Consider the following 21,645-nt stretch of genomic DNA (forward strand, 5'->3'; position numbering starts at 1 on the left):
TTATGCAAGGCACTGCATTATTATGATCTTCATGTTTTTCTACATGTATTAACAACTGTAGTATGACCATGTACAAATATCGTCCTTCACTAATGCTCAACCATCTCTTTACCAGCAGCTACCTAAAATTTTAGACTGGGAGTCCAAACTTTCTTATGCTAATGTAGCTGCAAAAACTAATTCCTATAAATTTCACAGGTGCTTCACCATCTTTGAATATTGCAGTGGATACATTGTAAATGCATACAATATTACTTTACAGGATATAACAGCACACTGCTTGTAGTAATGGCCAGAAGTGAGTGAAACTACAGTAACCTTGACCGAAACCCAGTCCATTGAATCGGCCATCGATTAGTTTACTCTGGCCAAATTAATTTCACTTTTAAAGTGCTGTGGATGCCAGGATGTCCATGCTGACAGTCTGAGGTCTCCTAGGACTGTTTATTTTCTGAGTAACTGGAGAACTTTGAAAGTTGAATCAGTCTGACCAGACTAAACTATCTAATGGCTGAGCCATTAGATTTGGTTGTGGCCAATGTTACTGTAGTTTTGCTCACCTCTGATAATGATATATTGTACTGTATATGTTGCCACTCACCACGTTTTCATAATTCGTAAATGAACTGGAGAAAATAAAAATAGAGGTTTCATGGCCGATTAATTCTTTAAACTTCCAGTAATGGTCAATCCATAGGATAATAAATAATATAATTCTCACCTAATGTTGCCAATCTGTTCTCAGAGGCTGGCTTGCGTGGTATCGGTAAAGTACATGAATACAGTTCATTGGCTTTAGGGGTTGGAGGTGTAACTGAAGTTGGTGTTGCTGGATGTGGTGGAACCATTTGATTTGCTGTTATCGGATCTAAATAAATAGAGTTTCCCGAGTCACGTGGTCCTTTTGTTCGATGACTCTCTCCATTGGGTATGGGAAGAACCTCTTGTACAGACATCCGCTGTAAATGCATCACAAATCATATCATGAACAAAGTCAAAGGCAAGGTAATAAATTGTGTATCCACCATATCATGACATCTAGTGTCAAACAATTCAAAATTATTACTGAAAGTTAAATGAGCTCTGTGGTTGGTCATTTATTCCTTATATTACAGAAATGAAGATGTTAAACCACAAGCCTATTTCAATTCTTAAGCGTTGCCGCCCATCAGTAAATTCTGTAAATCTATGGCAATTATTAAACATGTTTTGCTTTACTGTGTGACTAAAAGAACCAAAAAAATGATTTCCATGGAATTGAGAGAACTCAGAGTAGAATAGGAGAGGTGACAGTTCTGCTGCAGTTGTCCAGGTTCTAAAGCCCTAGGTGCCTAAGCTGTGTGCAACCCATGCAGCCACATAGCTTGAGGGGGTCAATAACAGCATGTATGCAACTTACTGTATGCACTACCCTCTCTGCCATTGCTGCTTACGATTAGCTGTGGAACTCCCAGTCTTGTGTCTTGTCTCTTTAATATAGGTGCCACCACAATGGCATCATTACATGGGTCTGTGTCAGTATTTAGGACTCAGGATGCAAAATGGGAAAGTGGAACCAAACATAAATCTCTGCAAATCCTCAATGTGTAGCAGCAGGGTAGAGAACTGTGCACAAGTGTACATTGCTGCTACACAAGTTCAAAGCCTAGAGGCTACCAGGTCAGTCCTTTTGAGCTTTCATTCATTAAATGGGAACTCTCATTAAAACTAATTTTTGCTATTGCACTCCTTATGGTAAATAAAAAATATTTCTAATATACTTTGTTTAAAAAAATGACGTTTTCTATGGTTTATTTGTGCTTAAAAAAGCTCAAGAGCACATTTTCCACCATTTCATACACAGACTTAGGACCGAAGTCCAAACACAGGAAGTGCAGCCTGGAGTGCTGAGGGGGGGGGGGTGTCCAGCCAACAGCATATGGCAGTTAAGTGTGAGAGGAGCTATGATTGGCTGGGGCTGGACACACCCCTCTCAGCACTCCAAGGCTGCACTTTCTGTGTTTGTACTTCGGTCCAAAGTCTGTGTTTAAGATGGGGTAAATGTGCTCTTGAACTTTTTTAAGCACAAGTAAAACTTCATTTTTTAAACAAAGTATATTAGAAATATTTTATATTTACCATAAGGAGTGTGTCAGGCCCAAGGCCTGATTATTAAAATCCTATATGTGCATTATAATTATAACTGTGTGATGTATTATCCAAGCCATGGGTGAGAGGTCATTCAGACTGTGTTTCTGTGTATTGCATTTTATTGGGGGGTCTGGCTGTTTGTTTACATCTCCTTTGAAGTCAAAGGCTTTTTTGAAGTCTTGGACTCTGGTCCCATCATATAATCAAACAGATAAGGGGCCAGGAAGAGAGAAGACCCCCTGGTGGGATCAGAGGGGAGGGGGGAATGGAATCTCCCTTCCAAAAAGCAGATATATAATATAAAACAATGCTAGACTCAGGTTGTTCAATGCTGTGCAACAAGCTGACAAGACCATCCTAAGAACAGCTGGACTCTCACTCACTCATGGACTGCTATATCATCATGCTGTAAGAACTTCATCTTTTGTTTTCTGAAGTTGCCTTGCTAAACTCTTTTATACATTTTTGTAACTGTATGACATTTGTTCCTGTATTTTTATATAGTCCGCACTGTGATACCTTTTATCAGATTAAATGTTTAATTAATCAGCTCTGGTCTTTGATCTCTAAATATATGAGCTCACCTTTCTGAAGGAGGCTCTGGTAAACACGTTTATCTAAGGGTTAATTTGGTGACTTGCTGGGACTTGTAGTGGATACCCAGAGGTCTGGCGGCTTTAACCCTTGCACCATCACACTCTCTCTAGCGTCTTAGCTGGACCGATAGGGTGTGATCGTGACAACTGGTGGCAGCGTCGGGATATATTTAGAGATTTTTAGTGCTTGCTGGATTTTACCTGTAAGGAAATCTTAGCACTAAAAAAGAAATTCCATACATCTTCTTGTGTGTAAATTCCAAAGACAGAGCTCAGCGCTGGTTTAAAAGACATACAAAAAGAGTGCAAGACAGTTCTGTCCTCCCCATCTCCTGTTTTACCTCCTCTGTCTCATCTCGGAAATATGGAGGCATATCGCAAGCAGTCCAAGCCTGCACTGGAGCTAATGTGCCAAGAAAATGACATCCCTACTGCAGGAAAGAACAAGGAACAACGTATTGCTGATCTTGTGGAGTATGATACCCGTGCAGAAGAGCTGAGTGACATGAGGCGAAGTCCTGCAGCTGGAACTGCCATCCAAGGACTGATATCTCCTGGGGAATACAACATTACTCCCCATCAGGACAGTACTCCACATGAGGCCTTGGACTCTTATATGCGGACTGCCTTACAACACCTTGGGAATGTGGATGCCTATATGAAACTCCAACTGCTTCTCCAGTACCAAACTGCTGAGAGAAAGGCACGAGCGGCAGAGAGAGAGGCCCAGGCACGAGCCACAGAGAGAGAGGCCCAGGCACGAGCCGCAGAGAGAGAGGCACAGATACAAGCTGCCGAGAGAGAGGCAGCAGAGAGAGAGGCCCAGCCGAGGCATAAATTGGAGATTCTGAGGCTGAGAGGGGATACCTCATCCGCACGGAGTGATGTGCAGGATCAAGGAGGCCACAAACCCCGCTTGGAACATTTCCCCATGTTGGAGAAAGATGGTGATCTGGATGTGTTCCTGAGGGGATTTGAAAAGGTTTGCCGGCAGTTCCATCTACCTAAGGAACAGTGGGGACGATATCTAACCCCACTGTTGCGAGGGAAAGCTCTGGATGTGTTTGCTTCGCTTCCCTCTGAAAGTGACCAGGACTATGAGGCAATAAAATCTGCCCTGCTAAAAAGTTTTAATCTGACTCCAGAGGCTTATCGGAAAAGATTTAGGACTTTGCAACAAAGCACCACAGAAAGCTGCACTGAACATGCAGGTCGCTAAGGACTGCATTCAGGCAATGGACTGGGGGCCTACAAGTCACTACCTATGAGGCCCTGAAGGACTTGATGGTCCTGGATCAGTTTCTCCAAACACGGAGCTTTGAAGCCAGAGAATGGATTTGAAGCCAGAGAATGGACCGCAAGCCCAAGACAGCCATGGAAGCAGCAGAACTAGGAGATGACTTTGCAAACAACTGGGCGCCAGCAAAGCGTGGATCTGCACAAGTTGGAGCAAGTACCTGGAAGGGAGCCACACAACCTCAAAGCACCACCAGGTCAGCAGGGAAATTCTTGCCATCATTCTCAAAAGCAACAGGAGCCACATTGGGTCAGGGGGACACCCGCCGATGTTAAAGATGCAACAATATTGGGCACCTGAGTGCCACTTGCCCCAACAAAAAGAATTCTCCACCAGTAGCTGGAGGACACACAGACGTTCTTCTGGTGTCTGGAGTGGTGGAGAAAAGAGGGGATAACCTACAGAGTTTAACTGTGGGTGGTACCTGGTGACAGTGGGGTTACGAGATTCTGGAGCCTCATTTACCTTGGTGCGGCCTGAAGTGGTGGATACAGAGGACATCATCCCTGGAAGAACCATGGCTTTAAAAGGAATTGGAGGTGTGCGGCCTGCTGTGCCCATGGCCCGTGTGTACCTGAATTGGGGTACAGGCAAGGGTTTGCGGGAGGTGGGGGTCTCTGAGGACATCCCTGTTAATGTTCTGCTGGGGAATGATTTGGGTCGGATGCTCTGTCATTATGCTCCAGAGGACACTACCTGCACACCGGATGGGCTAGGAGAGAGCCCTGTTCATTCTGAGGTACTGTGCGAGACTTTGGGAGACACTGTGAACTGTGGTAACTGGGAGGGGGTGCAGGGGATTGATAATTGTTTACCTGTGACTGAACCAGTAATGTTTTCCAAAGGTGGAATGGGGTGTATTGTAACATGTGGTGACAATGCATTGCCAATGCCAACACCTAGTGGAGATGGGCTAGGGGGAGGGGTTGGTGTGCCCCTGGTGACATGTAAGGATGAGGGACCAGCAGTGAGTGATATGTCCCAATCCTGTGAGCCTAAGGAGGAGGAGGGAAGGAGTGATAGCCCTGTGTATGATGCCTGTAACATTTTTATGTCTGGAACTGAGGGAGAGGAAGGTGGAGATGCTAGTTCACCTGGGGGAAATGTGCTCCCTGATGCCCCAAGATGGGGGGAGGGAAATGAGCATTTCCGGGAAGCTCTGCGCAGTGACCCTTCCCTTGAAGCGCTGAGACAACGTGCTGAACATACAGGTGTTGACACAGATGGGCCTCGGGTATATTGGGAAAATGATATCTTGTACTGGGAGTCCCTTTCCAAAGGATGCTAGGGGCCCAGGAGAGAGACAGGTTGTTAGTGGTTCCTAGGCAGTACAGGAAAGAGCTGCTGAGGTTGGCCCATGAGACCCCCCTGGCGTGGCCTATGCGGTCATAGAGAAGGAATGTCTAGCTGTGGTCTGGGCTTTGCAAAAATTACAGCCATACCTGTATGGCAGGCATTCTACTGTCATAACTGATCACAACCCTATGTTTAAAACTTGGAAAACCCAATAAAAACACTCTGAATACATTGGTTGGACAGAGTGTCCGGTAACAATGGCACCTTGAAACAAATACTAAAAACATTTGTAGAATCGGAGGGCAGAGTCTGGGAAAAGTATTTACCCCATCTGTTATTTGCTTACAGGGAGGTACCCCAAGAGCCTAGAGTTTTCTCGCCCTTTGAGTTACTATATGGTCACAAAGTGCGGGGACCCCAAGATTTAGTTAGGGAAGAATGGGAAGGGGGGCTACATGCCCCTGAGACTTCTGTGGTGGAGTATGTTCTGAGATTCAGGGACAAGAGGCAGGCATTGACTGGGCTGGTGCAGGACAACCTCATAGCAGCACAGTCCAGGCAGAAGTACTGATATGATCACAATGCAAGGGACCGGGTCTATGAAGTGGGACAAAGGGAATGGTTCTGAACCCCATCGGGCATAACAAGTTGCAGGCTGCCTGGGAGGGTCCCTTCCCCATTCTGCAGCGCCTAGAACCCACCACATATGTAGTTGCCCTTGATGAGAAAGGTAAGAGGCAGAGACAGTACCACATTAATATGGCATACTATGACCCTGAGAAGGTGGTACTCAGTGTATGTAGTGCACCAGAGGAAGGGCTGGGTAGTGATCCCCTACTAGACCTAGTGGAGGAAGCTAAGAGCCAGGGATCCCTTCAGGATGTGGAGATCAATCCACAGCTCTCAGATGAAAGGAGGAGGCAGCTTAATCAGGTACTAGGCCCCTTCAGTGCCATCTTTGCCTGGGAATGCAGGGCCTGTGGTGTCAAGAAGAGAGATAGAGGAGTAATGGAGACAGATCGATTAGCCTGGAAAGGCAAGATCTCTCTGTACCCATCTTAAGGGGGAGGTGTCAGGCCCAAGGCCTGATTATTAAAATCCTATATGTGTATTATAATTATAACTGTGTGATGTATTATCCAAGCCATGGGCGAGAGGTCATTCAGACTGTGTTTCTGTGTATTGCATTTTATTGGGGGGTCTGGCTGTTTGTTTACATCTCCTTTGAAGTCAAAGGCTTTTTTGAAGTCATGCACTCTGGTCCCATCATATAATCAAACAGATAAGGGGCCAGGAAGAGAGAAGACCCCCTGGTGGGATCAGAGGGGAGGGGGGAATGGAGTCTCCCTTCCAAAAAGGCAGACATGTAATATAAAACAATGTTATACTCAGGTTGTTCAATGCTGTGCAACAAGCTGACAAGACCATCCTAAGAACAGCTGGACTCTCAGTCACTCATGGACTGCTATATCATCATGCTGTAAGAACTTCATCTTTTGTTTTCTGAACTTGCCTTGCTAAACTCTTTTATACATTTTTTTTAACTGTATGTCATTTGTTTCTGTATTTTTATATAGTCAGCACTGTGATACCTTTTATCAGATTAAATGTTTAATTAATCAGCTCTGGTCTTTGATCTCTAAATATATGAGCTCACCTTTCTGAAGGAGGCTCTGGTAAACACGTTTATCTAAGGGTTAATTTGGTGACTTGCTGGGACTTGTTGTGGATACCCAGAGGTCTGGCGGCTTTAACCCTTGCACCATCACACTCTCTCTAGTGTCTTAGCTGGACCGATAGGGTGTGATCGTGACAGTGCAATAGCAAAAATTTGTTTTAATGAGAGTCACCCTTTAAATCAAGGCAGTAAAAAAAAAAGCTAAAGAGAGCAATAAATGGCAAATGGGCACCAAGGTGGTATTATAAGTAAGTGCATCAAAGGATCAATAAGTAAGTGGCAATTTGCCGGAAAGAGGCACTGAATATAAAAACAATAGAGTAGCAGTAAATGGTCATGGCGTTCAGTGTATTGTCAGTACCCATTTTGCAATGTATTGCCTTTTTATACCATGTTCTACCATGAGTAGATTGATATATAATTTTATGGAAAAGGTTCAGGGATAATTTGTCATTTAGTCATGTACACATCAGCTCTTTTGAAGCTATGTAGTCATGTGGACAGTCTATACGCACACTTATACACAGATAATTGTCAATAATTAAGTAGGACCACCCACTTGACTAATTAGCCCAGAATGAGCAAAGATTTATATGACTAACCCCTTAAGGACCCAGCCATTTTACACCTCAGGTCCCGGCCATTTTTTGCACATCTGACCACTGTCACTTTAAACATTAATAACTCTGGAATGCTTTTAGTTATCATTCTGATTCCGAGATTGTTTTTTCGTAACATATTCTACTTTAACATAGCGGTAAAATTTTGTGGTATCTTGCATCCTTTCTTGGTGAAAAATCCCAAAACTTTATGAAAAATTTGAAAATGTTGCATTTTTCTAACTTTGAAGCTCTCTGCTTGTAAGGAAAATGGATATTCCAAATAATTTTTTTTTATTCACATATACAATATGTCTACTTTATGTTTGCATCATAAAATTTACGTGTTTTTACTTTTGGAAGACACCAGAGGGCTTCAAAGTTCAGCAGCAATTTTCACATTTTTCACAAAATTTCCAAACTCACAATTTTTCAGGGACGAGTTTAGGTTTGAAGTGGATTTGAAGGGTCTTCATATTAGAAATACCCCACAAATGACCCCATTATAAAAACTGCACCCCCCAACGTATTCAAAATGACATTCAGTCAGCGTTTTAACCCTTTAGGTGTTTCACAGGAATAACAGCAAAATGAAGGAGAAAATTCACAATCTCCATTTTTTATACTCGCATGTTCTTGTAGACCAAATTTTTGAATTTTCCCAAGGGGTAAAAGGAGAAAATGTATACTTATATTTGTAACCCAATTTCTCTCGAGTAAGCACATACCTCATATGTCTATGTAAAGTGTTCGGCGAGCACAGTAGAGGGCTCAGAAGGGAAGGAGCGACAAGGGGATTTTGGAGCGTACGTTTTTCTGAAATGGTTTTTGGGGGGCATGTTGCATTTAGGAAGCCCCTATGGTGCCAGAACAGCAAAAATCCCCCACATGGCATACCATTTTGGAAACTAGACCCCTTGAGGTACATAACAAGGAATAAAGTGAGCCTTAATACCCCACAGGGGTTTCACAACTTTTGCATATGTAAAAAAATAAAAATAAAATTTCACTAAAATGTGTGTTTCCCCCCAAATTTCACATTTTTGCAAGGGTTAATAGCAGAAAATACCCCCCAAACATTGTAACCCCATCTCTTCTGAGTATGAAGGTACCCCATAAGTTGACCTGAGGTGTACTATGGGTGAACTACAATGCTCAGAAGAGAAGGAGTCATATTTGGCTTTTTGAGAGCAAATTTTGCTCGGGGGCATGTCACATTTAGGAAGCCCCTATGGTGCCAGGACAGCAAAAAAAAAACACATCGCATACCATTTTGGAAACTAGACCCCTTGTGGAAAGTAACAAGAAATAAAGTGAGCCTTAATACCCCACAGGGGTTTCACGACTTTTGCATACGTAAAAAAAAAAATCACTAAAAGGTGTGTTTCCCCCCCAAATTTCGCATTTTTGCAAGGGTTAATAGCAGAAAATACCCCCCAAAATTTGTAATCCCATCTCTTCTGAGTATGGAGGTACCCCATAAGTTGACCTGAAGTGCACTATGGGCGAACTACAATGCTCAGAAGAGAAGGAGTCATATTTGGCTTTTTGAGAGCAAATTTTGCTCGGGGGCATGTCGCATTTAGGAAGCCCATATGGTGCCAGGACAGCAAAATAACCCCCACATGGCATGCTATTTTGGAAACTAGACCCCTTGCGGAATGTAACAAGGTGTAAAGTGAGCATTTACCCCCCACTGGTGTCTGTCATATCTTTGGAACAGTGGGCTGTACAACATTTTTAATTTGCACAGCCCACTCTTCCAAAGATCTGTCAGACACCTGTGGGGTGTAAATTCTCACTGCACCCCTCATTACATTCCGTGAGGGGTGTAGTTTCCGAAATGGGGTCATATGTGGGGTTTTTTTTTTGCGTTTGTCAAAAACGCTGTAACAATCAGCCACCCCTGTGCAAATCACCTCAAATGTACATGGCGCACTCTCCCTTCTGGGCCTTGTTGTGCGCCCCCAGAGCACGTTGCGCCCACATATGTGGTATCTCCGTACTCGGGAGAAATTGCGTTACAAATTTTGGGGGGCTTTTTTTCCCTTTACCTCTTGTCAAAATGAAAAGTATAGGGCAACACCAGCATGTTAGTGTAAAAAGTTTATTTTTTTACACTAACATGCTGGTGTAGATCCCAACTTCACCTTTTCATAAGGGGTGAAAGGAGAAAAAGACCCCCAAGATTTGTTAGGCAATTTCTCCCGAGTATGGCGATACCCCATATGTGACCCTAAACTGTTTTCTTGAAATACGACAGGGCTCCAAAGTGAGAGCGCTATGTGCATTTGAGGCCTGAATTAGGGATTTGCATAGGGGTGGACATAGGGGTATTCTACGCCAGTGATTCCCAAACAGGGTGCCTCCAGCTGTTGCTAAAGTAGAGGGCTCAGAAGGGAAGGAGCGACAAGGGGATTTTGGAGCGTACGTTTTTCTGAAATGGTTTTTGGGGGGCATGTTGCATTTAGGAAGCCCCTATGGTGCCAGAACAGCAAAAATCCCCCACATGGCATACCATTTTGGAAACTAGACCCCTTGAGGTACATAACAAGGAATAAAGTGAGCCTTAATACCCCACAGGGGTTTCACAACTTTTGCATATGTAAAAAAATAAAAATAAAATTTCACTAAAAGGTGTGTTTCCCCCCCAAATTTCGCATTTTTGCAAGGGTTAATAGCAGAAAATACCCCCCAAAATTTGTAATCCCATCTCTTCTGAGTATGGAGGTACCCCATAAGTTGACCTGAAGTGCACTATGGGCGAACTACAATGCTCAGAAGAGAAGGAGTCATATTTGGCTTTTTGAGAGCAAATTTTGCTCGGGGGCATGTCGCATTTAGGAAGCCCATATGGTGCCAGGACAGCAAAATAACCCCCACATGGCATGCTATTTTGGAAACTAGACCCCTTGCGGAATGTAACAAGTTGTAAAGTGAGCATTTACCCCCCACTGGTGTCTGTCATATCTTTGGAACAGTGGGCTGTACAACATTTTTAATTTGCACAGCCCACTCTTCCAAAGATCTGTCAGACACCTGTGGGGTGTAAATTCTCACTGCACCCCTCATTACATTCCGTGAGGGGTGTAGTTTCCGAAATGGGGTCATATGTGGGTTTTTTTTTTTTTTGCGTTTGTCAAAAACGCTGTAACAATCAGCCACCCCTGTGCAAATCACCTCAAATGTACATGGCGCACTCTCCCTTCTGGGCCTTGTTGTGCGCCCCCAGAGCACGTTGCGCCCACATATGTGGTATCTCCGTACTCGGGAGAAATTGCGTTACAAATTTTGGGGGGCTTTTTTTCCCTTTACCTCTTGTCAAAATGAAAAGTATAGGGCAACACCAGCATGTTAGTGTAAAAAGTTTATTTTTTTACACTAACATGCTGGTGTAGATCCCAACTTCACCTTTTCATAAGGGGTGAAAGGAGAAAAAGACCCCCAAGATTTGTTAGGCAATTTCTCCCGAGTATGGCGATACCCCATATGTGACCCTAAACTGTTTTCTTGAAATACGACAGGGCTCCAAAGTGAGAGCGCTATGTGCATTTGAGGCCTGAATTAGGGATTTGCATAGGGGTGGACATAGGGGTATTCTACGCCAGTGATTCCCAAACAGGGTGCCTCCAGCTGTTGCTAAACTCCCAGCATGCCTGGACAGTTAACAGCTGTCCGGCAATACTGGGAGTTGTTGTTTTGCAACAGCTGGAGGCTCCATTTTGGAAAGAGTGGTGTACCAGACGTTTTTCATTTCTATTGGGGAGGGAGGGGGGCTGTGTAGGGGTATGTGTATATGTAGTGTTTTTTTACTTTTTATTTTATTTTGTGTTAGTGTAGTGTTTTTAGGGTACAGTCACACGGGCGGGGGGTTACAGCGAGTTTGAGCTGCCGCGCAAAATTTGCTGCATCGCAAACTTGCAGCCCGATACTCACTGTAAGCCCCTGCCCATGTGAATGTACCCTGTACATTCACAGGGGGGGGGAGGCCTCCAGCTGTTGCAAAACTACTACTCCCAGCATGCCTGAGAATGTTTGGGAGTTGTGGTTTTGCAACAGCTGGAGGCACACGGGTTGGGAAACACTGAGTTAGGAAACAATGTTTCCCAACCAGTGTGCCTCCAGCTGTTGGAAAACCACAACTCCCAAACATTCTCAGGCATGCTGGGAGTAGTAGTTCGGCAACATCTTTAGAGCCAGATGTTGCCGAACTACAACTCCCAGCATGCTTGGAGTTGTAGTTTTGCAACATCTGGAGGACTACAGTTTGCAGACCACTAATACAGTGGTTCCCAATCTGTGCCCTTCCAGATGTTGCAAAACTACAACTCCCAGTATGCCAAAACTGTCCAGGCATGCTGGGAGTTGTAGTTCTGCAACATCTGAAGGGCCAGATGTTACAGAACTACAACTCCCAGCATGCCTGGACAGTAAGGGCATGCTGAGGATGTGTAGTTTTGCAACATCTGGAAGGGCACAGTGGTCCAAAAACTGTGGACCTCCAGAAGTTGCAAAACTGCAACTCCCAGCATGCCCAGACGCCAAGGGCTGTCTGGGCATGCTGGGAGTTGTAGTTTACAGGGTCCCAATACAGCAATGCATGTCGCTTTACGGCGACGTGCATTGCTGTAAAGGGCCCGACCGCGGCTGAAGATCAACTCACCTGTCGCTGCCGCCGCCATCTTCCTCGCCGGGATCCGGGTCTTCAGGGACGAGGTAAGTACCGGGGCCGGTCCCCAGCACTCCCCCGTCCCCCGCCGCGTCCTCTGGTCTTCCTCCCGTCCTCTCCGGACTTTCAGGGGCTGGGCAGGACGGGAGAAAGTAACCGCCCCTCCTCCTGCGATTGGTCGGTTAACTAACCGACGGATCGCAGGGAATAGGAGGAGGTGGCAGGCTTGCCACCTCGCTCCTATTCTTTAGCATGGTCCTGGCTGTCTGTGACAGCCGGGATCATGTGAAATTACCGGGCGGTCGGGTCCCAGAGACCCGATCAGCCCGGTATCGCCGCAGATCGCAAGGGCGATTTCCCTACATGGCCCCCCTCGGCGTTTGCCCTGGATGCCTGCTGAAGCATTTCAGCAGGCATCCGGTTCCGATCTCTGCCCGGCGAGCGGCAGAGACCGGAAAACGCCAGGACGTCCCCGTACGTCCTGGGTCCTTAAGAGGCTAAATGACAAATTATCTTGAAAAATTTCCACCAAAACCTGCCACCTTTCCACCCAAAATCAATCTGCTTAGTTCCTCCTACTCAATAACGTGCTACCTGCTGACTGGACTGCAGTTCCCTACAGCAATCTGTGCCACGTCTAGCAAAAATCAAAACATGCGGCTACTATGGGGTCCATAGCTGGAGGAGACAAGGCACTGAACTACTACCCTTGATTCCCAGCACACCTCCCCTTACCAAATACAAATGATCTCAGCTCCTATTGAGCTGCATACAAGCTGTCTCAATCCACATTCTGTCATCTCTCTGGAATGGTGGCTGTGGGCAAGTAACATTTTTTTTGTTACTTTATAATTTGTCTGAAAGGAAACAAGGATTTGGTCTCTATAATGATATATTAGGGCCCTCACAGGTGGCTGAACATTTGTTTTGTTGTTTTGTCTGTCCCTATAGAAGATAGTTACCCAGTAAACCCTAAAGGCTGGATTATTACAAACAATGTTTCATACATATATATAGATCATACTGAAAACTTTGCTGGAGTAAATCTTGGGGCACCAGTCTCTTGAAGTATTTTTTGGACTGTTGCTGTCCATGCACCATAAATAGAATTCTACAGCAGCTACTGTATGAGTCTGTAACATCCCTGGTCAAAATCCCATTGGGCTGCGATGACTTCAGTCTTGCTACTTCTCTAGGTCTTCCCCATAGGGGCTAAGTGCTTCCCCCAGCTAAAGTTTAAAGCGTCAGTGCGCACACTTCAACAGTACTTGCATGTATGCTCCCGGCTTAGAATTATATGTAATTATCAATTTAACAGTTGATGAGAGGGGAGGTGCCATAAAACATAACCTGTCAGTAAGTCACAAATATTTCATCCTCTCCGGAATGTGATCTGTTCAGAGATCACATCCCTAATGTTGGGGTCCATGTGAAGGATTCCCCAGTATTTCTGGAGAATCTCCCGCATGGCCAATGCCCTATGATCAAATGCGGCAATGACTCACATCGGGTCATTCCCTGTATCTCATGGTTTTGGTGTCAGCAGAGACTCCCTAGATGTTTTCAGGGCATATTGGTATGCTAATCGCAACACATGTTGTGGATAACCCCTATTGCTAAAACGACTCCTCAGATTCCTTGACTCTTTTAAAAAGTCCTGCCTCTCAGAACAATTCCTCCTGAGGCGAAGATACTGCCCCCTCGGGATACCCCTTTTCAGGGATCCCGGGTGGCAGCTCTCCCACCTCAGGAGACTATTGGTTGCAGTAGTTTAGTGGTACATAGGCTGCCTTTACTCTTTTTATGAATCCAAATATCAAGGAAAGGTAATCAGGTATTATGGTGCTCAAATGGGAAAGATAGTTCAATAGAGTTCTCATTAAGTGACGTAATAAAGTCCTCAAATTGCTGTACACTGCCCTGCCAGAGAATAAAATATATCATCTATAAAACGTGCCCAGAATAGTGCACGTTCACTGTACTGTTCTCTGAAATAAAAAATAAAAAAATAAAAAAACGAGGGTCGCCTCCCACCAGCCCAGAGGGAGGTTTGCATAACTGGGGGCACAAGGGCTTCCCATTGCAGTACCCCTGAGCTGGTGGAAGATTTTCCCATTAAACAAAAAATAATTATGCGTCAGGACAAACTGCAACAACTTGAGTACAAATTGGTTATGAGATTGACTCTGGGTTCCTTTAAATGACAGAAAATATGAGACCGCTCTAAGTCTGAATTTGTGTGGGATAGACGACTAGAGCGCCTCTAATACTTGTTAATAAGGTATCCCCATCGATCATGACCCCCTCAATTTTCTTCAAGAGATCAGTCGTGTCCCTGGTGTATGAGGGAAGGGACAACACAAATTCCCTCAGGATTAGGTCGATGGAAATGCCCAGATTATGTCCCAGACCTCCTATACCTTCCACTTTAGGATGACCCCTAAGGGGAGTTTCCCCCTTATGAATTTTAGGGAGGGCATAGAAGGTTGGGACAATTAAAGTTTTTGGTAACAGAAATTCATATTCATGGTCACTTATGAGTTTATTCGTTCTTGCCTGCTTGAGGATGTCTCTCAACTTAAGTTTATATCTCATGGTGGGATCATTTGGCAAGATTTCATATAGATCTATCATCTAGTAGCCTATTGCACATTTGTATATATTGTGGACGATCCATAACCACTATATTACCTCCCTTGTCTGCAGTTTTTATGATTAAATTCCGGTTAGATTGAAGCTGTTTAATTGCTCTTTTTTCCTTATTTGAGAAATTCACTCTTACCCAGACAAGGGAGGAAGTGATACTGATTTAATATAGCATGTCACCAACTCAAGGACTACATCTAGACATGAGGTCTCTTCCAGAGGTGGAAAGGACTTGTTTTTAAGTTTACAAGATGTAAAAGGGCCTTCACCACTAAGTCGGGAATTATCATCAAGCAGGGAGGTTAAATCTTGGTTCTCTCTAAATTCCTGTAAATCTCGAATGAATTGTGCATGTTTGTGAGCTGCTACTGGAAATGTTCTATGGTGTTTTTATCGCAAATTCTGGATCGTCTTTAAATCTAAGAACAATTTCTCTTTGTTCTTTAAGTTTCGTTTCAGCTATAGCTAGATTTGATTATTCCTCTTCTAACAAGTTCTGTATAAATTTTAGGGAAGTGCTGGTTGCCTCCGTCTCCCACTTTTTTAAATACGGATGGAGTTCGAAGCCTCACCACTGGCAACACGGGAATTCTTAGGCCCCTTGGAACTATACCATGTCTCAAGTAACTTTCAAACCCCTGTTCGTAACAAGTAAAGAAGTCTTGCAGGGCAATCCTAAGGGAAGGGGGGAACTTGGTTGAGAAAAGGTGGGTTCTGAAAATACTTCCTTGGCCTCTGACACTCTGCCAAGTTTGGTGTACCCGTCACAAAACTAGCCATCACAGAAAATCAATAATCACCAGTATTTGCATGTAGTTACCAGTAGCCTGCAAGAGGCTTATGTATGCTCCCAGCTTAGAATTATATGTAATTATCAATCTTATCATCAAACAGTTGATGGGAGGGGAGGTGCCATAAAACATAACCTTTATTCTATTTATTATAAAAGCAACACCATACCAAACAAAAAGGTGCTCAAAGTATCCAACACCAAATTAATCAAAATAACGGGTTAAGACCAGCAAATGGCCACAGGACCAATGACACAGTTATCATAAATAAACAAGATCAAGCAGCTAAGTAAGTGGCCACTTTCTCAGCCTTCCTTTGTAAGGTGTACAGTTCACAAAATACACAATAAGTAGCCTAAATCGCAATTTTATTTCTGATCCTGCCATTACTATGAGCACTGTGATCGACATCTATGTCACACCCGGCTGTGACATCATAGAGGGGTGTGACCTCTGAAGTAGTGCTCTGGCACCAGAATATAATGTCAGATGCCGGAGGTCGCGCTGTAGCCATCAGTAAACAGACGGTTCTCTGCCACTGCAGGTCAGCACTCCATCAGTGGACCATATCCGGAAACAGAAGCGGGACCATGAGTACATCCGGTGTGAGCTAGTTTTTTTCTCCAGGTACTGGCCGAACAAAGGATTGATGGAGTATTTTGTCTTTCCTCTAGGTAACCCTGGGATTTCAGTTAGGGCAATAGGCTGATTTATATTGGACATATCTACAATGGGCCTTACCTTCTTTTGTAGGCTCACCTAAGGCGGACATACCCAGGTCCCTACTGTTGCAGCTTCATACCTACATGTAGAGCACACTGTATCGGATGCTCTACATTGTTGTAATTGTCCTCTATCTTGAAAAAAATTTCCTCAAGGTATATTAATTCTAAAAATGCACAAGATATGACCAGTTAGACATAGAGGTAATTTATTAGATAGAATATAAAAATGTAAGTTAAAATGGTGTTCCAACAGGGTCCATGTCAGAAACACACATAATAACGTATAAAATATATATGCAAAATAGTCTGACCACTTATGGAGAGTATTAGTAGTAACCACCTATAGGTGAGTATGGAAAATAATCTTAAAATATATGTCTCTCAATATAAGTCTCTCAATATGGGAATCCACTGTGAGATCTGCAATAGGATGTCTCTTGGTAACATATAGTCTTTTGATATCAATATAAGTCTCTCAATATAGGGATCCACTGTGAGGTCCGCAATAGGATGTGGATAAGGATAGAAAGTTAGTAAAAGTTCACCAGTGCACTGCACCACTCACCACCTGTGGGAATGCGATGTATTCTCTGCATGCAAAAGGTTACGCAATGTCCTCAGAGTTGAGCGCAGACTGGCACAGACCAGCGGCCGGCCTGGATGGATAGATGCCAGTGTGTACGGAGAAACGCTGGGTACCTTTGGTGATGATGTTCCTGCGGCGTGGCACAGAACAGCGCCTGGCCAGTGCTTGGAGAGGTGGTGGGGTGAGCGTACCTTTTTGGCACCACAAGTACGTGCAACACAGGTTACCTCGGTATATAATTGCAATTAGTGGTGTGAGCCCCTCAAATTTTTTCTGTCCTCTATCTTGGGCCACAAACCAAAGTGCAGAATTATCTAGCATAATATTGTGGCCACTAACTTAGCTGCTTGATCTTGTTTATTTATGATAACTGTGTTTATTCTCCCCTGATGACACAATAGCATCATGGTAGAAATGCGTTGGGAGTTACAGAATAATATATTGCATATGATGTTGGAAGCAGCATTTTGTATACAATGATTTTTATACCATCATTGGTACTTCGGAACTTCGGACATTCACTGGTCTTAACCCATTATTTTGATTAATTTGGTGTTGGATACTTTGAGCACCTTTTTGTTTGGTATGGTGTTGCTGTTATAATAAATAGAATAAAGGTTATGTTTTATGGCACCTCCCCTCCCATCAACTGTTAGATTGATAATACCATATAATCAGTGCACACACTTCTAAGGTTAGCCGCACAGTGGGTCCACACCCATTGGGACATTACAAAAAAGGATTATATACTTTACTAATGTATATATATATATATATATATATATATATATATATATACATACATCTGTCTAAATACTATTATCTTTACAGACAGCAGAGCATTGCACTTTATAAATTATTCAGTCAAATAATCTGTATATACTTGCTGTTCACTTTTTTATCTATTTATAATAAATATTATCTTATTTTTTGTGCCGATATTGTTCATTTTTTTTTACACATTACATAGTTTTTGATCCAAAAATATTTGGTGTAAAGTATAATAAATCTGTCAAGTCATGGTAGGCCATACCCCTTTCCATTAAGTCATAACTACAAGTTGTGACCTACAAATGCATAGCATGCTCCTAATTCTTGGTTTCTATGATTTCTATGTGATTTTTAAATATCTATTTCCACATACAAAGTATCTAATCGTCCAGTAGACATAATATTTTAGTATAGCACCTTCTCACTATTAATAAGGACCTGTTTACCTGTCCAGCAGCCCTTAGGTCTATTGAAGCTGTATTAAAGTTTTCCAGGGTTCAGATAGCACACAGTTATGTAGAATGAAATTTGGAAGACACTTACATGATTCATAGACAGTCCTCCCCCGAGAAGAGGTGCAAGTTCAGGAGGAACATCTAGTGGTTTGGTACTTGGCACTGGATCTGAGATGACCGGCTCAGTAGAAGCATTAGCTGTTTGTTTCACAAGCATTAGGGCACGTTCTGGAAGTTTTGTGGGCTGAGTACATGACTGCTGCCATGTCAGGAGCTTGGCACTTAACAATTCCTTCACCTTTATCAAGGAGATAAATGGTCCATTACATCATCTGCATTATAATATGAACATTCAGTAGTATTCAGTGGATGGAAAAAGGATCCCTTGCATTAATAATTGTATGTTAAAGGGAATCTCTCATCAGTTTAATGCTGCCTGAGCCACAAGTCAATGGGGCTACCTCTGGCAGCTTCTCCCCACCAGCCTTGATTGATAGCTCTCACCCTGTTTGGGTATAGGCAGAGATCTATCTATCAAGGCTGGCGGGCATGCAAAAGCCACTGGAGACCGCCTGATGACTCTTGGTTCAGTCAACATGAAATTAATGGCAGATAAAGGAAACCTGTCACATTGACCATGCAGTGCATTATAAATGAACAGCATGTTATAGAGGAAAAGGACCTTAGCAGATAGATATAAAAACAGGATGACCAGATATTTATTGATTTATGCTTCTTTCCTTCCCACTAACTCTGGGCTTAAATTTCTGACTTATATCTGGTCATGGACTACAGCCAAAACCAGGGATTTAATAAATAATATGTTATCTTTTTGCACAAAACTATTTATCAATCTTCTTTTCCACTCTTGCTGTATAACCAGATATGACTATGATGACATACTTTATACTGAGGACAGTCCACCATTAAAAAAAAGTCCAGGAAAACCCCTGCTATTTTTTACTGTTCATTGACACAGTTCATTGTGAGTAGAAAGTCAATAAATTTCTTCTCATACACCTGTACTATACCTTGCTGTGGTAGGTACTAAAGTGTTTGGATACAGCACACTGACGGTCCACCAGGAAAGAATACCTTCTCCGTTCTTCTGTAAGAGCCGCTTTATATCCTTCTGCCACAAACTGGTCCAAATCGCACTGCTTGGTGCTCATGATCTCAACGTACTGAAAAACATGCAGAAAATCTTTTTATTTATATGTGATAGACCAATTATAGTATATACACATGACAACCTGAGATTAAACAAAAAAAAAAAGACTGTTTTTTTTGTAGAAACAGTGTCAATGGACTGTGTCTGATATTGCAGCTTAGCCCAATTCAAGTGACTGAACTTTATAAAATAGACGTCGTCTTTCTAATTGATGTATGCAGCAAATTCTGCTACCACCTGCAAACAGCCCAAATACAAAAAGAAAGCTCAAACAACGTTTAACATTTTCAGACGTTTTGTGGCCTGAAAAATTGTCATTTTGTGGGAACAATGTGGGAACATAGCCTAACATCTCATAGCAGAAACCTATTACTCTCCTAACCACTGCCACTGCAGTTTTTGAGCCAAAGTCAGAAGTGGATCCAGTAGGAAGGAGATGTATAAGTTTTTCCTTTCTATTTCCCATTCCTTTTTAATACACTTCTGGCTTTGGCTCAAAAACTGCAGTAGCAGTTTCCCAAAAAACACCAGAAAAACATTTTGCTGGCTTCAAGTTTTCTGTCAGAACTAAATAAGACCTCTGCTGCCACTTGACCCCTACATAGTTATCAGAAGGGATATGTTTATTGATATGTTTACTGATCAGAGGGGTCCTGGCATTTTTAAGGGGTCTGTCTGACATTCCATCCTAATGACATGGAATAAATCGTCCTCTTCTGTCACATGAACTTGTTTTTGCCTTGTTCTGGATACCATCACTGGAAACATCCATTTAAAAGGTATTCACTGCAATGTATAAAGCATTGTGCACCTTTGGGCAACAGTACACATAGTCATTCATTGGAGGTGTATATCAGAAACCCCCTAAAAAAAAGGTTGTCAGTTCTAAAGTGTATAGGTGTAAAAGGACAAGGTAGACAAAATAGCAGAAGAAAAAAAAGTAAAAAATTTTAAAGCAAAAAATAAAAAAGTTGAAAAAATAATGAAAAAATAAACAGAATTTATAAAATTGAACAAATAAAAAAATTATAGAAAAAAAACTGAAAAAACACAGAAAAATATTTTTTTTTAGTTTTTTTCTATCTATTTCTATTTTTTCATCTTTTGCTTCATTTTCTTTTCACTTTTACACCTATACACTTGAGGCCTGACAACCTTAAATTTTATCTTAAAAGTTAAGATCGCTTGTTATAGGCCAGGTAAAGTGTAACATGGTGTTTTTTCCATGTTTCTTTTCCTTATAAACAGAAAAAAAAGAAAGTACAAAATGACACAAAATACACAATATAGAAGCAAAATTTGAAATATATGTTGTGTTAACAATGTTACAAAGACGCTGTGTGAGGCCATAAGAAAATATGGTTGTAACACACAAAACTGCAACACAAGATCCAATTATTTGTACAGAAAGGGAGCATATAAGAGCATAAAGTAGCTGAAAATAATACTTTGAGTTTAAAATAAAGCTTACATTTTTATGTATTTTTATACCTTATAAGAATACAAACTGTATTCCACAGATACTTGACTGGACCCAAGGACACAACACACACAAAACATGTGTAAAATAATAAATAAAAAAAATAACGTAACAGAACAATTCAGAGGTGAACAGTTTAGTTGCCGGAATTTCAGACTTTAAATCATTTATCTCCAAAAAACAAAATGAGCGGTCACTGATAAAGACGTCAGAATGTCAGCAGATGACAAACCACAGATTGTTTCCCTTCCAGGGTGATAACATTCTTGACAATTGCTTATTTTTGCCAGAGCTCCAGACTAGAACAATTCTTGCACATCTGGTGGACTTGTAGCTCCCATCACAGGCTATTACAGCCATACTGCAGTTTACTAAACATTACAGAAAGTCAGAAGACATCTTGCTGAGTCAGAGGATGTCTATGAGGCCTCTCCAATAGACTGGAGCAGGATCTAATACGACATTCCTCAGCATGAGGGACAATCTACAGAGAAAGGGTTACAATGAGGTCTCTGGCCTCCTGATCTGTGATTCAATAAACAGGATGGCACCAAATCATTAGGCCGGGGTAGGGGTGGGGGCATCCTTACATTCTTTTTAAGAAACAGTAACTATTCATTGCCCCCCTCTTCTCTGCCTCCAGCACCAGTCTCATCTTCCCTCCTAGTTCACCTCCCCCAGACCGCTCTTCTACAAAACTGGCCTCAAGTAGGCACGCCATGATCCAAAAGTAATGGTTCCCATGACAACCCTGT

General features: G+C 42.6%; 1 protein-coding gene across 1 annotated transcript in view; it reads right to left on the reverse strand.

The window, feature by feature from the left end:
* The window catches only part of LOC130293606 (brain-specific angiogenesis inhibitor 1-associated protein 2-like), a 177,806-nt gene that overhangs the window by 32,860 nt on the left and 123,301 nt on the right, over window positions 1-21,645 (reverse strand). Inside the window, exons 8-10 of the mRNA XM_056542478.1 lie at window positions 19,271-19,423; window positions 18,328-18,537; window positions 722-959 (exon numbers count right to left, since the gene is read on the reverse strand). Coding sequence (XP_056398453.1) covers window positions 722-959; window positions 18,328-18,537; window positions 19,271-19,423 — 601 coding nt within the window. The remainder of the gene's footprint in view (window positions 1-721; window positions 960-18,327; window positions 18,538-19,270; window positions 19,424-21,645) is intronic.

This window comes from Hyla sarda, chromosome 10 (genome assembly GCF_029499605.1).
Source record: "Hyla sarda isolate aHylSar1 chromosome 10, aHylSar1.hap1, whole genome shotgun sequence".
NCBI lineage: Eukaryota > Metazoa > Chordata > Amphibia > Anura > Hylidae > Hyla > Hyla sarda.